This window comes from Pecten maximus, unplaced genomic scaffold (genome assembly GCF_902652985.1).
Source record: "Pecten maximus unplaced genomic scaffold, xPecMax1.1, whole genome shotgun sequence".
NCBI lineage: Eukaryota > Metazoa > Mollusca > Bivalvia > Pectinida > Pectinidae > Pecten > Pecten maximus.
The window spans coordinates 1-22,691 of NW_022979260.1; the positions used below are offsets into that span (position 1 = coordinate 1).

Here is a 22,691-nt window from a genome sequence, read left to right on the forward strand (position 1 = left end):
GGTTTAGGGGTTAGCACCCCGAGCGACTTACTGAAAAGGATATTCCAAACATGGCATTTAGTAATGTTGACTTTCCTGAACTTTGAAGACCTAGGATTGACAGTGTCAGGATTTTTTTATCGGTCAATGAACTATTTAGTTCAGAAAAAACTTGCTTTATCCATACAATAGGTACGTTAGCAACATCGCCATCCATCAACTCAAAAGGAAAGCCTAGCATTATGGATCTGGCAACTGCTTCTGCTGGTTTCATTTTAAGTTTAGCATTCTGAATACTTTTGCTAGCTTCATAAATCTGACCTACTTCTCGAAAAAAATGCTCAATCCCAACAGATGCATCACTCATATGTTTTTCTGCCCTTTCAACCTCTGTTTTGTCTATATGACTTGGCTGGAAATCTAGCCATGCCTTTTCATAATCCTGTCTGTAGATAGGTATTTCTTTTCTAAACTTTTCATTGAGGTGGTCTTTCAAAGTTTCCAGAAAAAAGTACAATTCTCCATCATAAAATCTACCCAAACTTTCCATAAATGATTTACTTGCAGCATTCGAATTCAATAAACTATTGTATGCTTTCCATTGTTCGACCCTAAGTTTTCTCATTTCGTCCTCAATTTTACTCATTGCTTTTAGTGACAAATGACTGACCTTTCTATGCTCTTTTGATTTATAAGTGTATCTTTCCCAAAGATCTTTTTGAAGTGGCAGGAATTTATTTCCTATCTGATGAAGATGTTTATCTTTGATGGTAACAAATAGTTTATCTGCTTGTATCCTTCCAGCAACACAGTTTTGGCGTTCTTCATCAATAATGATATCTATCGATCGCGCCTTTTCACATATTTGCTTGATCGTGATGGTGTCATTTTTAATCTTTGAAAGTATATTTTCAAGAACTGGTACGACCAGTTCTCTAATTTCTAATAAACTACTGCCTTCCGGTAGACAAACAAAATATACGCTAAAATGTTTTGAAAGATTTGATGCATATTTTCGGGTGAATTCATTGGTCAGATCATCGCCTATTACCAGACATATAACATGGAGCAAAGTATTACTGAGTTGATGAGGAACTTCGCTTTTTTCCAAGTTTTCTTTATCTGTTACTATAACCATGACATTTGAGACGGTATCTAGAAACTGCATTTGCTTCTCATGTAATGCGGAATCGCCTCGAAGATTTAAAATCTGTGTTACTCTGCTGAAGATACCGCGATGTCTTGGTGACGGTAAAAACCAGGCGCTCTCAATAAGTCCTTTACTCGTAACTTTCTCGCTCGATGCCAATTTACATCCATACCCGAAGAAAGTGTTATTAACCTCATTGTTTAAGAACCCGTTTGCTATTACAGATTTTGATATTTTTGGACGTCCTAACCTTACAAAAGAGACGATATGTTGTTTGCAGTTCACAACACTTGTTTCTACCTTCCCATCTTTAACTATTATTGCATGAAGTGGCCACATGAAGAAGGTTAGTTCTTTTTTATTTTGCTTCACAGGATATACCAAAGGTATAGCCATACGACACATGAACAGCTTAGAACATACAGTCCGTTGTAACGATTGATGAAGACAAGTAAATACTGTAATAAATACGTCAACGGGATTATATTTATGGACATCGGATCGAAAATTCGAAGCGGTGAAACAATCTCCAGATTTTAAAGCTAGATTGGTTTCCTTTGAACGTTGACTATCATAATAAGCATACAAAACATTCTCCCAACTTTCAAAATCTAACATAATTAGCTTACGAATCAGCAAAGTGTGAATATCTGCAAGAGTTGTCGCGGTATCCTTTTCTTCTTTTGAGATTTTCATCACATCGTCAAATGTCAGCTTATTAGGAAAATATGTTTGAAGTCCCAGCGCTGATAACATTTCCCACTGATCTATAAAATAATAATGTATACCAGTTTATTAAGATACTGATAGAAGAACACATCAGTTGTAGAATTTGAATACATTTTCATGTTATGGCGCTTGATGAAAAGAAAAAAATAACCGCGAGACGGTTTATGATAAGAGTACACTCTGGTTGTTAAAGTCATTTGAAGGATCAAAATGACATAACCATCTGGTTTCGTCGTTCATCGTGCACCGAGCGCCGTGTGTGAACTTCTACTTTCAAATCGCTACTTAACAATATCGCTATAACGGAATTCAACTAAATATGATCTGAATCATCATCGGGGAGAGAACAATAATAATTGATACAAATGAGGCCGGTCCGACCCCGAGAACAGAGGGATGGGTCCAAAAAGTGGAAATTGGCTGCAATTATCCTTTACAACGCCACTTCTCCTTAATGCCTTAACGAACAACAATCAAATTTGGTCTGAAACATCATTGTGAGAAAACAGTCATCATTAAAAAGAATGGGACTTGTCCGACCCCTGAAAACAAAGGAGCGTGCCCTACACGGGGAACTTAATTGAAGTTTTGCTTTAAACTATTAATCATCCTTAATTCTTCGACAGATAACGACCAAATTCATTCAGAAACATCATGGAGAAAAGCTATCATGATTTATATAAATGAGGCTGCTCCGACCCCTGACTACAGAAGGGCGAGGCCCCAAAGGGGATCATTGATGAACGATTACTTTGAAGCTGATCTACTCCATTATGCCTTGATATAAGCCAATCACGGGCTTTTCATTGATTAATTGTTTTATAAGTAATCACTGCGGTTGTTTTAGATTTAGAAATACTTTTGTGAAACATGCACGTTTGCGTCTCGGAATATGGTAATGTTATCGCTGGTATGATTAACGTTATCAGTGTGCAATATCCAATTATTTGGCAGACGTCTTCGAACAGATTCGAACTGTGACATAAAGATCTCGAGTAAACATCTCGATATGATTAGATAATAGATTCACAAGATAATAGGCATAACATAGCTGACTAATGTAACGCAATGGACTTGGTGACGGAATAATTTTATGTAATTTCTTATTGAATAATTATAATTAATAATTATAACTGAGTATTGAATAATTATATTTAATAATTATAACTGAAAAATACATGTACTTGAGAAAATGTGTCTTTATATATGTGTGTACATATAAATATTAGTGTATAGGCTGGCCAGCAAGGGTAAATATATTTAAATAAAAGAAAACAGATGGTGTAGCCCTGGGACAGGTAGTAAATTAGTATTAACAGATAGGTTAGAGAATTTAGGACAAATGTCCTGGCCGGCGTCCACGTGGACCAAGGTCATTTAATTAAAATTGAACTCACGTGTTGAAAAATGTGATAGTTTTGTAAGCATCCCTTTACAAGAAGCAGCAGCAGTACATAGAATTCAATGCGCACTTAGGACAGACATTTGATGACACCTCTGTGTTATACTTAGCACTCATTTTCGGACATGCTACTAATCTACAAATGTACAATATTTCTGTAAGGAACAAAGCTTCGCCATTTGACCAGCCTGTTTGGGAATGGTGTTTATTAACTTTATTTTCAAAAGAAGCTATCTAATTAGAAACTTAATTCTAAGAACCTTGATTTCGAACTTTTTGAATCATTAAATCCATGTAAACACCTGAAGTGCTACAATTGCTGAATTTTAGCCCTATCCTTCCGGGCCCTGTGTGTCAGACCAAATATTTGTACAATCTGGAATCAGTTACATCTAAAATAAAAGTGATATATCATTGATATTGCTTAGATAGAGATAAAGGCAAATTTACGCATTCTGGAAATGCCCTTCTGGGTTTCTGGGTGGATGATCAACTTCTCCATTTGTACAATTTTCAATTTTAAACCCCAACCACCCAGGAATGCTACCAGTAAGAGATAAGTGATAGACATTTCTTAGTTCTTCTGGGTCAAGATCAGCCATACAGAATTAGTTCCCCATTAGATCCTATGATACTTAAGAACAAATCATTTCATTTCTACAGAAAGAGGATTATAAAGAGTTTGCCATATTTCCCCGCACCTTTAAGTCCCTTGGGGGCAGGCACATAATTTATGAATATTGGTTCCACTTCACTCAAGGTTCTCAAGACCAAATATATCTATACCAAATCATATCATTCTAACAAAAGAACGATTCAAAATATGTTATATTTACCAAATTGATCCTACTCTTCCTGCCACAGGGGGTCGCCATTCATACAGAATTGGTTCTCCTTTCCCCAAAGAATGCTTCTGACCAAATTTTAACAAAATCCATTCACTCATTCATGACTAGTAGCGATATAAAGGGATAACCTCTATTTTCCCTATGGGATCCCGCTGGGGGAACAAGAGTCGCCATTTATGCTAGATTTGTTCCCCTATTCCTTAAGATTGCTTCTAACCAAATTTGGTCTAAATCCATTCACTAGTAGCAATTTAAATGACTTAAATATTTCACTGCTGTGCGCTGCCTTACCGACCCAAGGGAAACAAAGTCATCATTTAAGTAAAACTTCTTCTACTTTCCCCAAGGATGCATCTGAAGAAATTTGTATCCATTTTGTTGTTCATGACAGGTATCGATTGAAAGTAATGGCCTCTATTTCACCCTATTGGGCCCCGCCTCCGCACCAGAAAGGACCAGAGTAATATTTTATGCAAACGTTGTTCCATTAAAGATTCGTCTGACCAAAATTGGTCAAAATTCATTCATAACAATTCGGTTCTGTTTGAAGACGGTAAGCTCGGTGATGTAATATGGAATTGGCTACGGCACATGACGGATAACATAACCAACCGACATCCTATATTGACATAGTTATGGTTACTGTATACCGCTGCAAGCGTCGATTTTTCGATTTCTGAATGGTTATTGAGGTACCCATTAGAGGCGAGACGACTATTCAACCGGACAGGGAGATTCCGACCTAGCCATTTCAGCATCTATTTCCGAATTCGTCAGGTCATAACTCGGATAATACTTGGCCAATTTTGTTCATCGAACACTCATTGGAAAGATAAAACATTTCTCTTTAAGGTAATGTATGTGTCACTAAGATTTTTGACCCGCAGAATACGACAAATTATTTTTTTTAAAATACGTTCGTCTTCCCCCTCTTTGTAGTTACTACCCTTGATATTATATACATATATATATGGACTATCATTTGGAAAATCGTGCCAAGCCCCTGTGGGACAAAATGGTATTTCGATAATACGAATTATTATTTCGATAAAACGAAATAACATTTCGATAATACGAATTATTATTTCGATAAAACGAAATAATATTTCGATATAACGAAATCACATTTCGATAGAACGAATTATTATTTCGATGTAACGAAATAACATTTCGATATAACGAAACAGAATAAGTGTGTAGCATGTCAGTCAAGGGGCTCCGTAGGAAATATATAAGAAAAAGATATTTTGCTGAATATTCGAATTGACACAATTATATGCATGCTTAACCAGTTATCCAAGCTGTTATGTTTGAAGGTAAAAAATGTATACATTTATTTATTATATTTTGCAAAAGAAACCATCAAATAGCGAGAAGAGTTCATATAAGCGTTTTAGTGCGATCTAAATGCCCTTCGTGTTGACCTAAATAATAATGAGATGGTATTGAAATAAACGGAACCTTTCTCTCTATGTGCTTGCCCCGGAGACGAACTCACCAGCATTGACAGGTAAATGTTCTTGTGCTTGTTGATCGTTCCCTGACGATGGAGTACTTGCTGCGCTTATTGTTGATTCTGAAGATTAAACTTTCCTTTATTTGATAATTAGAATTGCAGTGATTTCATTGCCTTTTTTTCAAAAACCAAATGAACCACAATTTGCAAAAGTTTTGCAAATTAATCTGAAAACCTCAAAATTTAATTTCAATTTATTATGATAGATTATTACATTGTATGTATTGTGCTCGATCAACTATTACATTTTCTATCGCAGCTTAATAATGCATCTTCATTAACAGACTATATTTCAAAAATACATCTATTTCTTATCAAAACACGCATTAATGAGCTTCCCAAAACGAATGGCAATATTTTCTGTCTTTCTGCAGATTTTGCTTACAGAACTGTTAGGAAATTGAACTAATATGAATATGTATAGCTTATTTTCCTCACGAAGTGTCAAAGTAATAAATTTTGGTACTAGCTATATTCATTATATGGATTATTTATTATAAAATGTTTCGATTATTAGATTAATTCCAGAGAGGAGAGGTCATTAAAAGCAACGAAAACAAAGTTTCTGGATCAGCCTACAATGTTCCATCATAACCGTTTCAGAATGTCGACACAAATATGACACACTATTATTCAAAATTGAAGGCAAACACTTTAATAATTGAAGCCGGGTAGGAAAAAAATGGTTGATATGATACAGATAATAATATGCAGAGAACGCTGAAAGATTGTCACATAACTTAAAATATTTTAGAAAATAGAGAACTATGTATGTGAACTTAAAGAGAAAAGACACATATTGCTATCAAACGGCGAAAACTGCAGCAACTGATAAATCATTTAGAAATGTGTCACCATGACAGAATTGATCATTATGACTATAATGCTTATGTCTTCTAGCAGCTATGAATTTGTAGGAGTACATGCGTGCATGTCTGGTTCTTACTTCTTCCTTTATAAGGATTGATGGGCTTAAGGCCACAAAATCGTATGCTATTTTGTAGAATTGTATATTAAAAACCATAGAGCGTTCATTACCTATTGTGCGAAATGCTTATACAGGTATTTGGGAGGGGGACTGCCAAGCAGTTATTGAGGCATTGATAAAGTATGATATAAACGAAAGCTGGTTTCTTCAGACATTCTGTGATTTAAAGGATAATGCTTCTTGATTTGACAATCAAAACCATAGTGATTTCATTGTCTATCATGCAAAAACTAAATGAAAATCTTCATTAATTCGCAAAAGCTTTTCGAACGTGAACATTAACAATGCTATTGATTATATCCAAATTGATACGTTACATAAAAGGATTTTTTATTGATCATTATATACTATAATGTTGTATATGTTATCAAAATCATAGTGAGTTCATTGTGTATAATGTGTAAGGTATATACACTTGTATAAGTGTTTTGGAGGAGACGGTTATGCGATTCTTATTGCTCTAAATATTATGAAATAAACTAAACCTCCAAACCTTTATTCCTGTCCCTTAGAACTACTCACGAAAATGAGTGAAAGACAAGTGGTCTTGTGTTTGGTTTATGGCCACTATGTCGTATGCTTTTTTGTAGAATTGTATAATTCGCGCATGTTGTATTCTTCTTTGTAGGTGGGCCATTGTTAAAAAACCATAGTGATTTAATTACCTATTGTGTAAAACACTGATATAGGTGTTTTGGAGGGAGACTGCAGAGAAAATATTGATGCAATGAAAATTATGAAATAAACGAAACCTTCCACTCTATAATCCTGGCACGCAGAAAACTCACCAGTACGAGTAGCAGGTAAATGCTCTGATTTTTCATTACCGCTTCTTGACGATGAAGTCCTGGTTTCTTGTTCCCTAGAAACTAATTTAGCTGGTTTCTTCGAACATTCTGTGAATAAAAGTGTACAGTCTCTTGGTTTGATAATCAAAGCCATAGTGATTTCATTGTCTATCATGCGAAAACAAAATACAACTCTTTTATTATTCGCAAAAGCTTTTCGAACGTGAATTTTTAAAATGCTATTGATTGTATCCGAATGGATACGCTACATAAAAGAAGATATTTTTATTAATCATTATATAATATAATGTAGTATATGTTATCAAAATAGTGAGTTCATTGCCTATTGTGTGAAACGCTTAAATAGATGTTATGGAGGGGGACTGCAAAGCAAATATTGATGCAATGAAAATTATGAAATTAACGAAACCTTCCATACCATAATCTTGTCCCGGAGAAAAACTCACCAGTACGAGTTGCAGGTAAATTCTCTAATGTTTCTTTACCGCTTCTTGACGATGGAGTGCTGGTTTTTTGTTCCCCGGAAACTGATTTAGCTGGCTTCTTCAAACATTCTGTGAATTAAAGGTAAAGTTTCTTGGTTTGACAATCAAAAGCATAATGAATTAATTGTCTATCATGCGAAAACAAAATGCAAATCTTTAATAATTCGCAAAAGTTTTGCGAACATGATTTTTTACAAGAGGCCCTTGGGCCTTAACGGTCATCTGACAAACATTTACAACAGGAATACACCCCTTAATCCAGCATCATTACCATAAATTATCTATACGCAGTCAGTTATGTTTCGGATCAAATCTGGTTGTTATCCATTTAGGCTTAAACGAGGAGCAGCATCTTAAAGCAGGCAAGTTCCCATTTTTGGGGCATCCTCCTATGTACCAATGGGTGGGATAAGCCTCATTTAAAGTAATTAGGGATTTCCCTTCCTCAATGATGTTTCATATTAAATACTGTTGTATTGAATTAAGGCATTAATGAGAAGTAGCATTTTAAAGCAATCCTTTCCTTTCCCCATGGCTCAGACCTGTCTGATTTATATAAAATATGATTGCTATTCCCTTAAGATGATGCAAACCAAATTTGGTTGTAATGAATAAAGGCATTACGAAGGAGTACGATTTTAAAGCAAAACATTGGCTAAGTTCTCCTTTTGGGGCCTCGCCCCTCTGTCACAAGGGGCCCCATAGTCCTCATTTATATCAATTGTGACTGCCATCCCCTTATAGCATATCAAACCAAATTTGGATGTATTCCACCCAAGGGTTAAAGAGGATTAGGGTTTAAAAGCAATAATTCACCAAAGTTCACCTTTTGGGACCCCACCATAGCGGCCCAAGGTCAGATATGCCTCTTTTATATCAAATATGATTGCCCTCCCAAAATGATTTTTCACACAAAAGGATGAAATCCACCGAAGGGTTAAGAAGGAGTAGGATTTTAGAGCAAAAATTCACCAAAGTTTCACTTTTTTGGCCCCGCCTCTCTGCCCTGGGGGTCAGGCAAGCTTCATTGATATACAATATCATTGCCCTCCTCCTAAGGATGTCTCACACCAAATTTGGTTGTAATCCACCCATGGGTTAAGAAGGAGTAGGATTTTATAGCAAAAATTTACCAAAGTTGTTCCCCTTTTGGGGCCCCGCCCCTCTTGCCCCGGGGGTCACACCAGCCTCATTTATATAAGATATGATTGGCATCCCCCAATGATGCTTCAAACCAAATTTGGAAGTAATCCACCAAAGGGTTAAGGAGGAGTAGCGTTTTGAAATAAAAAGTCTTCCGCAAGACGCACGGCGGACGGCGAACGACGACGGCGGAACACGATGTCTATAGGTCATACTGACCCTTTGGGTCAGATGACATAAAATATTATCGCTCTACCATAATAATATTTCACACCAAATTTTGTTGTAATCCAATCAAGAATTAAGAAGGAGCAGGGTTTTAAAACCAAAAATCACCAAAGTTCCCTTTTAGGGCCCCGCCCCTCTGTACCTTGGGGTCGGACCAGTCTAATTTATATAAAATATGATCATCCTCCCCCAAATGATGTTTCACACCAAATTTGGTTGTAATCCAACAAAGGGTTAAGAAGGAGTTGGGTTTTAAAGCAAAATTTCAGCAAAGTTCCCCTTTTAGGGCCCCGCCTCTCCGTCTCCAGGGGTCGAACCAGCTTCAGTTATACCAAATATGATTTCCCTCTCCAAATGATGCTTCAAACCAAATTTGAAAGAAATCTGCCTTTGGATTTAGAAGGAGTAGCGTTTTGAAATAAAAAGTCTTTTGCTCCGCGCGCGGCGGATGACGAGGGACGAAGCACGATTGCAATAGGTCATCCTGACCCATTTGGGTACCCAAATGGTACATGAACTGCTTCGCAGTTCACTTCATTTGCACGAGGTTCACTTCCCTTCATCAGTCCATGCAAGCAACAAAATTGACAATCAATCCTTAATTGCGTGTAAGGTTTATATAAGTGTTTTGGAGGAGACGGTTATGCGATTCTTATTGCTCTAAATATTATGAAATAAACTAAAACTTCAAGCCTTTGTTCCTGTCCCGTAGAACTCCTCACGAAAATGAGTGAAAGACAAGCGGTCTTGTGTTGGGTTTATGGCCACTATGTCGTATGTTTTTTTGTAGAATTGTATAATTCGCGCATGTTGTATTCTTATTTGTAGGTGGGCCATTATTAAAAAACCATAGTGATTTAATTACCTATTGTGTGAAACACTGATATAGGTGTTTTGGAGGGAGACTGCAGAGAAAATATTGATGCAATGAAAATTATGAAATAAACGAAACCTTCCACTCTATAATCCTGGCACGCAGAAAACTCACCAGTACGAGTATCAGGTAAATGCTCTGATTTTTCATTACCACTTCTTGACGATGGAGTCCTGGTTTTTTGTTCCCCCGAAACTGATTTAGCTGGCTTCTTCAAACATCCTGTGAATTAAAGGGTACAGTTTCTTTGTTTGATAATCAAAGCCATAGTGATTTCATTGTCTATTATGAAAAAAAAAAATGAAAATCGTCAATAATTCGCAAAAGCTTTTCGAACGTAAACTTTTAAAATGCTATTGATTATATCCGAATGGATACGTTACATAAAAGGAATTTTTATTGATGATTATATACTATAATGTTGTATATGTTATCAAAATCATAGTGAGTTCATTGTGTATAATGTGTAAGGTATATACACTTGTATAAGTGTTTTGGAGGAGACGGTTATGCGATTCTTATTGCTCTAAATATTACGAAATAAACTAAACCTTCAAGCCTTTGTTCCTGTCCCGTAGAAATACTCACGAAAATGAGTGAAAGGCAAGTGGTCTTGTGTTGGGTTTATGGCCACTATGTCGTATGCTTTTTTGTAGAATTGTATAATTCGCGCATGATGTATTCTTATTTGTAGGTGGGCCATTATGAATAACAATAGTGATTTAATTGCCTATTATTTGAAACGTTTATATAGGTATTTTGGAGGGGGACTTTAAAGCAAATATTGATGCAATGAAAATTATGAAATTAATGAAACCTTCCATACCATAATCTTGTCCCGGAGAAAAACTCACCAGTAGCAGTAGCAGGTAAATGCTCTGATTTTTCATTACCGCTTCTGGACGATGGAGTCCTGGTGTTTTGTGCCCCAGAAACTAATTTAACTGGTTTCTTTGAACATTCTGTGAATTAAAGGGTACAATCTCTTGGTTTGACAATCAAAAGCATAGTGAATTCATTGTCTGTCATGCGAAAACAAAATACAACTCTTTAATTATTCGCAAAAGCTTTTCGAACGTGAATTTTTAAAATGCTATTGATTATATCCGAATGGATACGCTACATAAAAGAAGATATTTTTATTAATCATTATATAATATAATGTAGTATATGTTATCAAAATAATAGTGAGTTCATTGCCTATTGTGTGAAACGCTTAAATAGATGTTATGGAGGGGGACTGCAAAGCAAATATTGATGCAATGAAAATTATGAAATTAACGAAACCTTCCATACCATAATCTTGTCCCGGAGAAAAACTCACCAGTACGAGTTGCAGGTAAATGCTCTGATTTTTCATTACCACTTCTTGACGATGGAGTGCTGGTTTTTTGTTCCCCGGAAACTGATTTAGCTGGCTTCTTCAAACATCCTGTGAATTAAAGGGTACAGTTTCTTTGTTTGATAATCAAAGCCATAGTGATTTCATTGTCTATTATGAAAAACAAAATGAAAATCGTCAATAATTCGCAAAAGCTTTTCGAACGTAAACTTTTAAAATGCTATTGATTATATCCGAATGGATACGTTACATAAAAGGATTTTTTATTGATGATTATATACTATAATGTAGTATATGGTATCAAAATCATAGTGATTTCATGTTGTCTTGTGTGTAAGGTTTATATAAGTGTTTTAGAGGAGACGGTTATGCGATTCTTATTGCTCTAAATATTACGAAATAAACTAAACCTTCCAGCCAGTGTTCCGGTCCCGTAGAAATACTCACGAAAATGAGTGAAAGGCAAGTGGTCTTGTGTTGGGTTTATGGCCACTATGTCGTATGCTTTTTTGTAGAATTGTATAATTCGCGCATGTTGTATTCTTATTTGTAGGTGGGCCATTATGAATAACAATAGTGATTTAATTGCCTATTGTGTAAAACACTGATATAGGTGTTTTGGAGGGGGACTTTAAAGCAAATATTGATGCAATGAAAATTATGAAATAAACGAAACCTTCCACTCTATAATCCTGGCACGCAGAAAACTCACCAGTACGAGTATCAGGTAAATGCTCTGATTTTTCATTACCACTTCTTGACGATGGAGTCCTGGTTTTTTGTTCCCCCGAAACTGATTTAGCTGGCTTCTTCAAACATCCTGTGAATTAAAGGGTACAGTTTCTTTGTTTGATAATCAAAGCCATAGTGATTTCATTGTCTATTATGAAAAAAAAAAAAATGAAAATCGTCAATAATTCGCAAAAGCTTTTCGAACGTAAACTTTTAAAATGCTATTGATTATATCCGAATGGATACGTTACATAAAAGGAATTTTTATTGATGATTATATACTATAATGTTGTATATGTTATCAAAATCATAGTGAGTTCATTTTGTATAATGTGTAAGGTATATACACTTGTATAAGTGTTTTGGAGGAGACGGTTATGCGATTCTTATTGCTCTAAATATTACGAAATAAACTAAACCTTCAAGCCTTTGTTCCTGTCCCGTAGAAATACTCACGAAAATGAGTGAAAGGCAAGTGGTCTTGTGTTGGGTTTATGGCCACTATGTCGTATGCTTTTTTGTAGAATTGTATAATTCGCGCATGATGTATTCTTATTTGTAGGTGGGCCATTATGAATAACAATAGTGATTTAATTGCCTATTATTTGAAACGTTTATATAGGTATTTTGGAGGGGGACTTTAAAGCAAATATTGATGCAATGAAAATTATGAAATTAATGAAACCTTCCATACCATAATCTTGTCCCGGAGAAAAACTCACCAGTAGCAGTAGCAGGTAAATGCTCTGATTTTTCATTACCGCTTCTGGACGATGGAGTCCTGGTGTTTTGTGCCCCAGAAACTAATTTAACTGGTTTCTTTGAACATTCTGTGAATTAAAGGGTACAATCTCTTGGTTTGACAATCAAAAGCATAGTGAATTCATTGTCTGTCATGCGAAAACAAAATACAACTCTTTAATTATTCGCAAAAGCTTTTCGAACGTGAATTTTTAAAATGCTATTGATTATATCCGAATGGATACGCTACATAAAAGAAGATATTTTTATTAATCATTATATAATATAATGTAGTATATGTTATCAAAATAATAGTGAGTTCATTGCCTATTGTGTGAAACGCTTAAATAGATGTTATGGAGGGGGACTGCAAAGCAAATATTGATGCAATGAAAATTATGAAATTAACGAAACCTTCCATACCATAATCTTGTCCCGGAGAAAAACTCACCAGTACGAGTTGCAGGTAAATGCTCTGATTTTTCATTACCACTTCTTGACGATGGAGTGCTGGTTTTTTGTTCCCCGGAAACTGATTTAGCTGGCTTCTTCAAACATCCTGTGAATTAAAGGGTACAGTTTCTTTGTTTGATAATCAAAGCCATAGTGATTTCATTGTCTATTATGAAAAACAAAATGAAAATCGTCAATAATTCGCAAAAGCTTTTCGAACGTAAACTTTTAAAATGCTATTGATTATATCCGAATGGATACGTTACATAAAAGGATTTTTTATTGATGATTATATACTATAATGTAGTATATGGTATCAAAATCATAGTGATTTCATGTTGTCTTGTGTGTAAGGTTTATATAAGTGTTTTGGAGGAGACGGTTATGCGATTCTTATTGCTCTAAATATTACGAAATAAACTAAACCTTCCAGCCAGTGTTCCGGTCCCGTAGAAATACTCACGAAAATGAGTGAAAGGCAAGTGGTCTTGTGTTGGGTTTATGGCCACTATGTCGTATGCTTTTTTGTAGAATTGTATAATTCGCGCATGTTGTATTCTTATTTGTAGGTGGGCCATTATGAATAACAATAGTGATTTAATTGCCTATTGTGTAAAACACTGATATAGGTGTTTTGGAGGGGGACTTTAAAGCAAATATTGATGCAATGAAAATTATGAAATTAACGAAACCTTCCATACCATAATCTTGTCCCGGAGAAAAACTCACCAGTAGCAGTAGCAGGTAAATGCTCTGATTTTTCATTACCGCTTCTGGACGATGAAGTCCTGGTGTTTTGTGCCCCAGAAACTAATTTAACTGGTTTCTTTGAACATTCTGTGAATTAAAGGGTACAATCTCTTGGTTTGACAATCAAAAGCATAGTGAACTCATTGTCTGTCATGCGAAAACAAAATACAACTCTTTAATTATTCGCAAAAGCTTTTCGAACGTGAATTTTTAAAATGCTATTGATTATATCCGAATGGATACGCTACATAAAAGAAGATATTTTGATTGTCATTATATAATATAATGTAGTATATGTTATCAAAATAATAGTGAGAACATTGCTATTGTGTGAAACGCTTAAATAGATGTTATGGAGGGGGACTGCAAAGCAAATATTGATGCAATGAAAATTATGAAATTAACGAAACCTTCCATACCATAATCTTGTCCCGGAGAAAAACTCACCAGTACGAGTAGCAGGTAAATGCTCTAATTTTTCTTTACTGCTTCTGGACGATGGAGTCCTGGTTTTTTGTTCCCCGGAAACTGATTTAGCTGGCTTCTTCAAACATTCTGTGAATTAAAGGTAAAGTTTCTTGGTTTGACAATCAAAAGCATAATGAATTAATTGTCTATCATGCGAAAACAAAATGCAAATCTCTAATAATTCGCAAAAGTTTAGCGAACGTGATTTTTTACTAGAGGCCCTTGGGCCTTAACGGTCATCTGACAAACACTTACAACAGAAATACACCCCTTAATCCAGCATCATTACCATAAATTATCTATACGCAGTCAGTTATGTTTCGGATCAAATCTGGTTTTTATCCATTTTGGCTTAAACGAGGAGCAATATCTTAAAGCAGCCAAGTTCCCATTTTTGGGGCATGCTCCTCTGTACCAATGGGTGGGATAAGCCTCATTTAAAGTAATTAGGGGTTTCCCTTTCTCAATGATGTTTCATATTAAATGTTGTTGTATTCAATTAAGGCATTAATGAGAGGTAGCATTTTAAAGCAATATTTAATCCAAGTGCTCCTTTTGGGCGTCCTATCCTTTCCCTAGGGCTCAGACCTGTCTCATTTATATAAAATATGATTGCTATTCCCTTAAGATGTTGCAAACCAAATTTGGCTGTAATCAATAAAGGCATTACGAAGGAGTACGATTTTGAAGCAAAATTTTTGCTAAGTTCTCCTTTTGGGGCCTCACCCCTCTGTCCCCAGGGGCCCCATAATCCTCATTTATATAAATTGTGACTGCCATCCCCTTATAACATATCAAACCAAATTTGGATATATTCCACCCAAGGGTTAAAGAGGATTAGGGTTAAAAAGCAATACTTCACCAAAGTTCACCTTTTGGGACCACATCATTGCGGCCCTAAGGGTCTGACATGCCTCATTTATATAAAATATGATTTCCCTCCCAAAATGATTTTTCACACAAAATTTGTATGAAATCCACCGAAGGGTTAAGAAGGAGTAGGATTTTAAAGCAACAATTCACCAAAGTTTCACTTTTTGGGCCCCGCCTCTCTGCCCTGGGGGTCAGGCCAGCTTCATTTATATCAGATATGATTGGGCTCCCCCGAATGATGCGTCAAACTAAATTTGGAAGTAATCCACCAAAGGGTTAAGGAGGAGTAGCGTTTTGAAATAAAAAAGTCTTTCGCACGGCGCACGGCGAACGGCGAACCAAGACGGACGGAACACGATGGCTATAGGTCATACTGACCCTTTGGGTTATATGACCTAAAAATATTATCGCTCTACCTTAATAATATTTCACACCAAATTTGGTTGTAATTCAACCAAGAGTTAAGACGGAGCAGGGTTTTAAAACCAAAAATCACCAAAGTTCCCCTTTTAGGGCCCCGCCCCTCTGTCCCTTGGGGTCCGACCAGTCTAATTTATATAAAATATGATCATCCTCCCCAAATGATGTTTCACACCAAATTTGGTTGTAATCCAACAAAGGGTTAAGAAGGAGTTGGGTTTTAAAGCAAAATTTCAGCAAAGTTCCCCTTTTAGGGCCCCGCCTCTCCGTCTCCAGGGGTCGAACCAGCTTCATTTATATAAGAGTCGAACCAGCTTCATTTAAATAAGATATGATTTCCCTCTCCCAATGATGCTTCAAACCAAATTTAAAGGAAATCTGCCTTTGGATTTATAAGGAGTAGCGTTTTGAAATAAAAAGTCTTAGCACGGCGCACGGCGGATGACGAGGAACGAAGCACGATTGCAATAAGTCATCCTGACCCAGATGACCTAAAAATATGATTGCCCTCCACAAATGATGTTTCACACCAAATTTTGTGTTAAGGAGGAGAAGGATTTGATAGCAAAAATTCTCCAAAGTTCCCCTTTATGGGCCACGCCCCTTTGGCCCTAGGGGTCAGACCAGCCTCATTTATATAAAATATCATTGTCCTGCCCCAATGATGTTTCACACTAAAGTTGGTTGTAATCCACTCAAAGGTTAAGGAGGAGGATTTTATAACAAAGATTACCCAAGTTCCCCTTTTGGGGCACCGACCCTCAGGCCCCAGGCGTCACACTAACCTCATTTATATAAAAAAAATATGACCGCCCTTCCCTAAGGATGTGTTACACCATATTTGGTTGAAACCAAAGTTTGATTATATCCAAATGAACCAAATGAATATCTTCAATAATTCGCAAACGCTTTTCGTACGTGAACTTTTAAAATGCTATTGATTATATCCAAATTGATACGCTACATAAAAGGAATTTTTATTGATCATTATATACTATAATGTACATGTAGTATATGTCATCAAAATCATAGTGATTTCATGGTATCTTGTGTGTAAGGTTTATATAAGTGTTTTGGAGGAGACGGTAATGCGATTCATATTGCTCTAAATATTATGAAATAAACTAAACCTCCAAACATTTATTCCTGTCCCGTAGAACTACTCACGAAAATGAGTGAAAGACAAGTGGTCTTGTGTTGGGTTTATGGCCACTATGTCGTATGTTTTTTTGTAGAATTGTATAATTCGCGCATGTCGTATTCTTATTTGTAGGTGGGCTATTATTAAAAAACCATAGTGATTTAATTACCTATTGTGTAAAACACTGATATAGGTGTTTTGGAGGGAGACTGCAGAGAAAATATTGATGCAATGAAAATTATGAAATAAACGAAACCTTCCACTCTATAATCCTGGCACGCAAATAAACTCACCAGTACGAGTATCAGGTAAATGCTCTGAATTTTCATTACCGTTTCTTGACGATGGAGTCCTGGTTTCTTGCTCCCCAGAAACTGATTTAGCTGGCTTCTTAAAACATCCTGTGAATTAAAGGGTACAGTTTCTTTGTTTGATAATCAAAGCCATAGTGATTTCATTGTCTATTATGCAAAAACAAAAGGAAATCTTCAAGTATTCGCAAAAGCTTTTCGAACGTAAACTTTTAAAATGATATTGATTATATCCAAATTGATACACTACATAAAAGGAATTTTTATTGATCATTATATACTATAATGTAGTATATGTCATCAAAATCATAGTGATTTCATGTTGTCTTGTGTGTAAGGTTTATATAAGTGTTTTGGAGGAGACGGTTATGCGATTCTTATTGCTCTAAATATTACGAAATAAACTAAACCTTCCAGCCAGTGTTCTGGTCCCGTAGAAATACTCACGAAAATGAGTGAAAGGCAAGTGGTCTTGTGTTGGGTTTATGGCCACTATGTCGAATGCTTTTTTTGTAGAATTGTATAATTCGCGCATGTTGTATTCTTATTTGTAGGTGGACCATTATTAAAAACCATAGTGATTTAATTACCTATTGTTTGAAACGCTTATATAGGTGTTTTGGTGGGGGACTTTAAAGCAAATATTGATGCAATGAAAATTATAAAATAAACGAAACATTCCACTCTATAACCCTATGCCGGAGAAAAACTCACCAGTACGAGTATCAGGTAAATGCTCTAATTTTTCTTTACTGCTTCTGGACGATGGAGTCCTGGTTTTTTGTTCCCCGGAAACTGATTTAGCTGGCTTCTTCAAACATTCTGTGAATTAAAGGGAAAGTCTCTTAGTTTGACAATCAAAAGCATAGTGAATTCATTGTCTATCATGCGAAAACAAAATGCAAATATTTAATAATTCACAAAAAGTTTTGCGAACGTGATTTTTTACAAAAGGTCCTTGGGCCTTAACGGTCATCTGACAAACACTTACAACAGGGATACACCCCTCAATCGAGCATCATAAATTATCTATACGCAGTCAGTTATGTTTCGGATCAAATCTGGTTTTTATCGAGGAGCAGCACTTTAAAGCAGCCAAGTTCCCATTTTGGGGCATGCCCCTCTGTCCCAATGGGTGGGTGAGCCTCATTTATAGGAATTAGGGATTTCCCTTCCTCAATGATGTTTCATATTAAATATTGTTGTATTCAATTAAGGCATTAATGAAAAGTAGCATTTTAAAGCAATATTTAATCTAAGTGCTCCTTTTGGGCGTCCCATCCTTCTTTCCCCAGGGCGCAGACCTGTCTCATTTATATAAAATATGATTGCTATTCCCTTAAAGTGTTTCAAACCAAATTTTGTTGTAATCAATAAAGGCATTACGAAGGGGTACGATTTTAAAGCAATTTTTTTGCTAAGTTCTCCTTTTGGGGCCTCGCCCCTCGGTCCCCAGGAGCCCCACGGTCCTCATTCATATAAATTGTGACTGCTATCTCCTTATAGCATATCAAACCATTTGGATATACTCCACCCAAGGGTTAAAGAGGATTAGGGTTTTAAAGCAATAATTCACCAAAGTTCTCCTTTCGGGGCCCCATAATTGCAGCCCAAAGGGTTAGACATGCCTCATTTATATAAAATATGATTGCCCTCTCAGAATGGTTTTTCACACAAAATTTGGATGAAATCCACCGAAGGGTTAAGAAGGAGTAGGATTTTAAATAAAAAATTCACATAAGTTTCAGTTTTTTGGCCCCGCTTCTCTGCCCTGGGGGTCAGATCAGCTTCGTTGATATAAAATATCATTACACTCCCCTAAGGATGTCTCACACCAAATTTGGTTGTAATCCAACCAAGGGTTAAGAAGGAGTAGGATTTTATAGCAAAAATGTACCAAAGTTGTTCCCCTTTTGGGGCCCCGTCCCCCTTGCCCCGGGAGTCACACCAGCCTCATTTATATAAGATATGATTGCCCCCCCCCCCCCCCCCCCCCCCCCCCCCCAATGATGCTTCAAACCAAATTTGGAAGTAATCCACCAAAGGGTTAAGGAGGAGTAGCGTTTTGAAATAAAAAGTCTTTCGCACGGCGCATGGCGGACCGCGAATGGCGAACGACGACGGACGGAGCACGATGGCTTTGGGTCAGATGACCTAAAAATATTATCGCTCTACCCTAATAATTTTCACACCAAATTTGGTTGTAATCCAACCAAGAATTAAGAAGGAGCAGGGTTTTAAAACAAAAAACACCAAAGTTCCCCTTTTAGGGCCCCGCCCCTCTGTCCCTGAGAGTCGAACCAGTCTAGTTTATATAAAAATATTATCATCCTCCCCAAATGATGTTTCACACCAAATGTGGTTGTAATCCAACAAAGGGTTAAGAGGGAGTAGGGTTTTAAAGCAAATTTTCAGCAAAGTTCCCTATTCAGGGCCCCGCCTCTCCGTCCCCAGGGGTCGAACCAGTTTCATTTATATAAAATATGATTTCCCTCTCCCAATGATGCTTCAAACCAAATTTGAAAGAAATCTGGTTTTGGATTTAGAAGGAGTAGCGTTTTGAAATAAAAAGTCTTAGCACGGCGCACGGCGGATGACGAGGAACGAAGCACGATTGCAATAGGTTATCCTGACCCATTTAGGTCAGATGACCTAAAAATATGATTGCCCTCCACAAATGATGTTTCATAACAAATTTGGTTGTAATCCACTCGAAGGTTAAGGAGGAGGATTTTATATAAAAAAAATTCACCTAAGTTCCCCTTTTTGGGCCCCGCCCCTCAGGCCCCAGGCGTCACACTAGTCCTGGTCTTATGAGAGGCACTATAGAAATAAACTTGTCAAAGTAAGATTTTTTGTTAGATTTGTTAATAAGTTCGTTTCGTAGTCTCCTGATTTTAGTATATAGCAGTACAACTTATTAATGTAGCTATCTGGATTTCTTGTGTTAAGGTGTTTGAGCTCATCTGTAGGTATGGCCTACAGTTTTTCTTTTGGCAGTAGTATTTTCATATTGGTCGGAATTCTGGCTGTATGACAACAAGTGGGAACATCTTTGTTTTCAGACATGATTCTGGATTCAAATGCACAAGTAGATATCATTTTTGTGTTGACCAGTGATGTATGGTTGCTGTGTGGGACATTCCCCATAGGAAATCTTAGAGATTTAGAAAGCTTACTATACTTTCGGCAGATTTTCTCAGAATACAACGAGAATTAATTTCAGTGGGTGATATATACATATGGTAGAATATCTCTGCTAATGAGATTAAAGGATTATGACGTCTGTCAGGTCAGTAAAGCGTCATTATAGCAGCCTAATTGTCCCCACCCCATTCTGATAGATCACTCAGACACCCCACCTGAGGGAGCTGAATGGCTATGTTTGATTCCCAGATTAAATCTGGTTATAAATGTTCATTTATACCATATAAGTATATTCTTCACCAGTATTAGGCAGACTCCCAGTGCCTGCAGCCTCTTACATTTTAATAAATTTTCAGGTATTTATTTTATAATTATTTAACAGTTTATGAAACTGCATTGAATTCGTGGAATTTCTGTCAGGAAGTGTAAACAAGAATTACGCGTAACTATATGTGCCGCATGTCCCGCCTTGTTAATAAATTAAGCATTTTACATGGTTACTCAAGGATATAAGAATTATTTGAAGATAGTAATGAAATTCATTGATCTACCAGTTCAGACATTTTGAGGATTTTACAAAAAAAAAAAAAAAAGTAGAAATGTTAGTCAAGAGTGTTATGCATTCAGCCATACTTCCCACAACACACCTATGACCCAAGTTTGGTTGCTCTAGCTTTGATACAATTTGTAGTTCGTCAGAAACAGCCTAATATGTAAGAGATAAACACAAAACCTTAGCGTTGATGTTTTCCTAAAGTACAGAAATTTCAGATTACCTAAACAATGTAGAAATCTATGAACTAGTTTTAAGGTAGAAGGTACTATCCATGCATGCTATATCTATGATTGAGGTTTGGTTAATCCAGCTTTGTCAGAATCTGAGCTATATGCAAAACCTTAACATTGTTGACGCCGCCGCCACCGGAAAAAAGATGTTAAATAAAAGAATGTGATTTTTAGCTTGAAAGTGATTAATATCATCATTCCGCGTCATTGAAATTGTTTAAGTATTATAGGATAGCATACCTGCATTTGGTTCGGCAAAAGTTTCGTCGTATTCTTCGTCATTTGTTTGAGTTAAATCACCTCCGTCCATCATTCCACCCTTGCCTTTCATTGTTAAGTGTATATTAGCTTCGTTCTCGATATCCAATGGCCAGCTTTCATTAATTGTTTTCCCGTTATATGATAAGAGAAGATATTGTATTGGAATCTGGCTTTTATTTGAAACCTCATCGTTGATGCTTCGAAAAACATTCGTATTGTCCACATATATATCGTAAATATATGTCCCATGGTCGTAGACGTGAATTCGGGAAAGCACAGGCTGTGAAATGTCACTGTCTATGTTCTTGACTAATGGATTAGATCTGGAGACAGCTGTATCCCTTGTCTGGTTTATGGTGATAACTTTCATTTCAGCGTCCTCACAATTGCTGTTTCTAATTGGTTGTTCTTTATGTCTTCTCTTCCGCTTTAAACGCACCGATCTATGCTGTTTTATTTAAAAATTATGAACACATTTAAGCAAGTTTGTCATATACTTCAAATTGTGTTGAACTTATCTTAAATGTTGTACACTATCTTTATTGAAAAAGATTTAATTTGCACTTAAGTAAAATAAAGTTAGAAACCCAATCTTTAAAATCATACCTGTTTTCTTCAAAATCAAAACATGCCTATTAGGCAAATTTTGAAAGAACAATCAGAGCAATGGTGTAGAATTGATTTAAATATAATATCACCGGCACGATTTATAAATATGTTAATTTAAATAATATTACAAAAAAATATATATTATTATCCATAACTGTATTTAGAGTACCTGATTTTTCTTCTTACGCCGTCCATGTTTGCACACTCTCCCTGATAATCCTGGTTTTGGGGTTGGTACCGAGGACAATCGGGCTACATTTTTCCAAGGTTTTCGTTTCTTTTGCAGACTTCTTGGCTGGACAGGTTTAGCGTATTGGTAAAACAAATCCGTCTGTGGAACATCTTCTTTGTAAGCAGTATATGTCTCGTATCCTATAGCAATGTTGCAACCTCGTGTGCTATTTTGAGTCATAATAAAACGCATTTGAGATTTGTTGTCAGGTTTTGACCGAGCACATGATTGGTGTTTTCTGACAAGTCGTAGTAAACAGCCATTTATATTGATC

At 36.2% G+C, this 22,691-nt stretch overlaps 1 protein-coding gene across 1 annotated transcript; it reads right to left on the reverse strand.

Moving 5' to 3' along the window:
• Positions 1-175: 175 nt before the first annotated feature.
• On the reverse strand, positions 176-21,646 carry LOC117318408 (muscle M-line assembly protein unc-89-like; the record flags this gene model as incomplete). The annotated part of the gene is made up of 14 exons (XM_033873397.1): positions 21,556-21,646; positions 18,097-18,204; positions 17,365-17,472; positions 14,617-14,724; positions 14,149-14,256; positions 13,418-13,525; positions 12,948-13,055; positions 12,206-12,313; positions 11,476-11,583; positions 11,006-11,113; positions 10,266-10,373; positions 7,868-7,975; positions 7,401-7,508; positions 176-468 (listed from the first exon to the last, which is right to left on the reverse strand). Coding segments are annotated over exons 1-14 (1,680 nt in total), but the record flags the coding sequence as incomplete, so codon positions are not given.
• Positions 21,647-22,691: the final 1,045 nt, after the last annotated feature.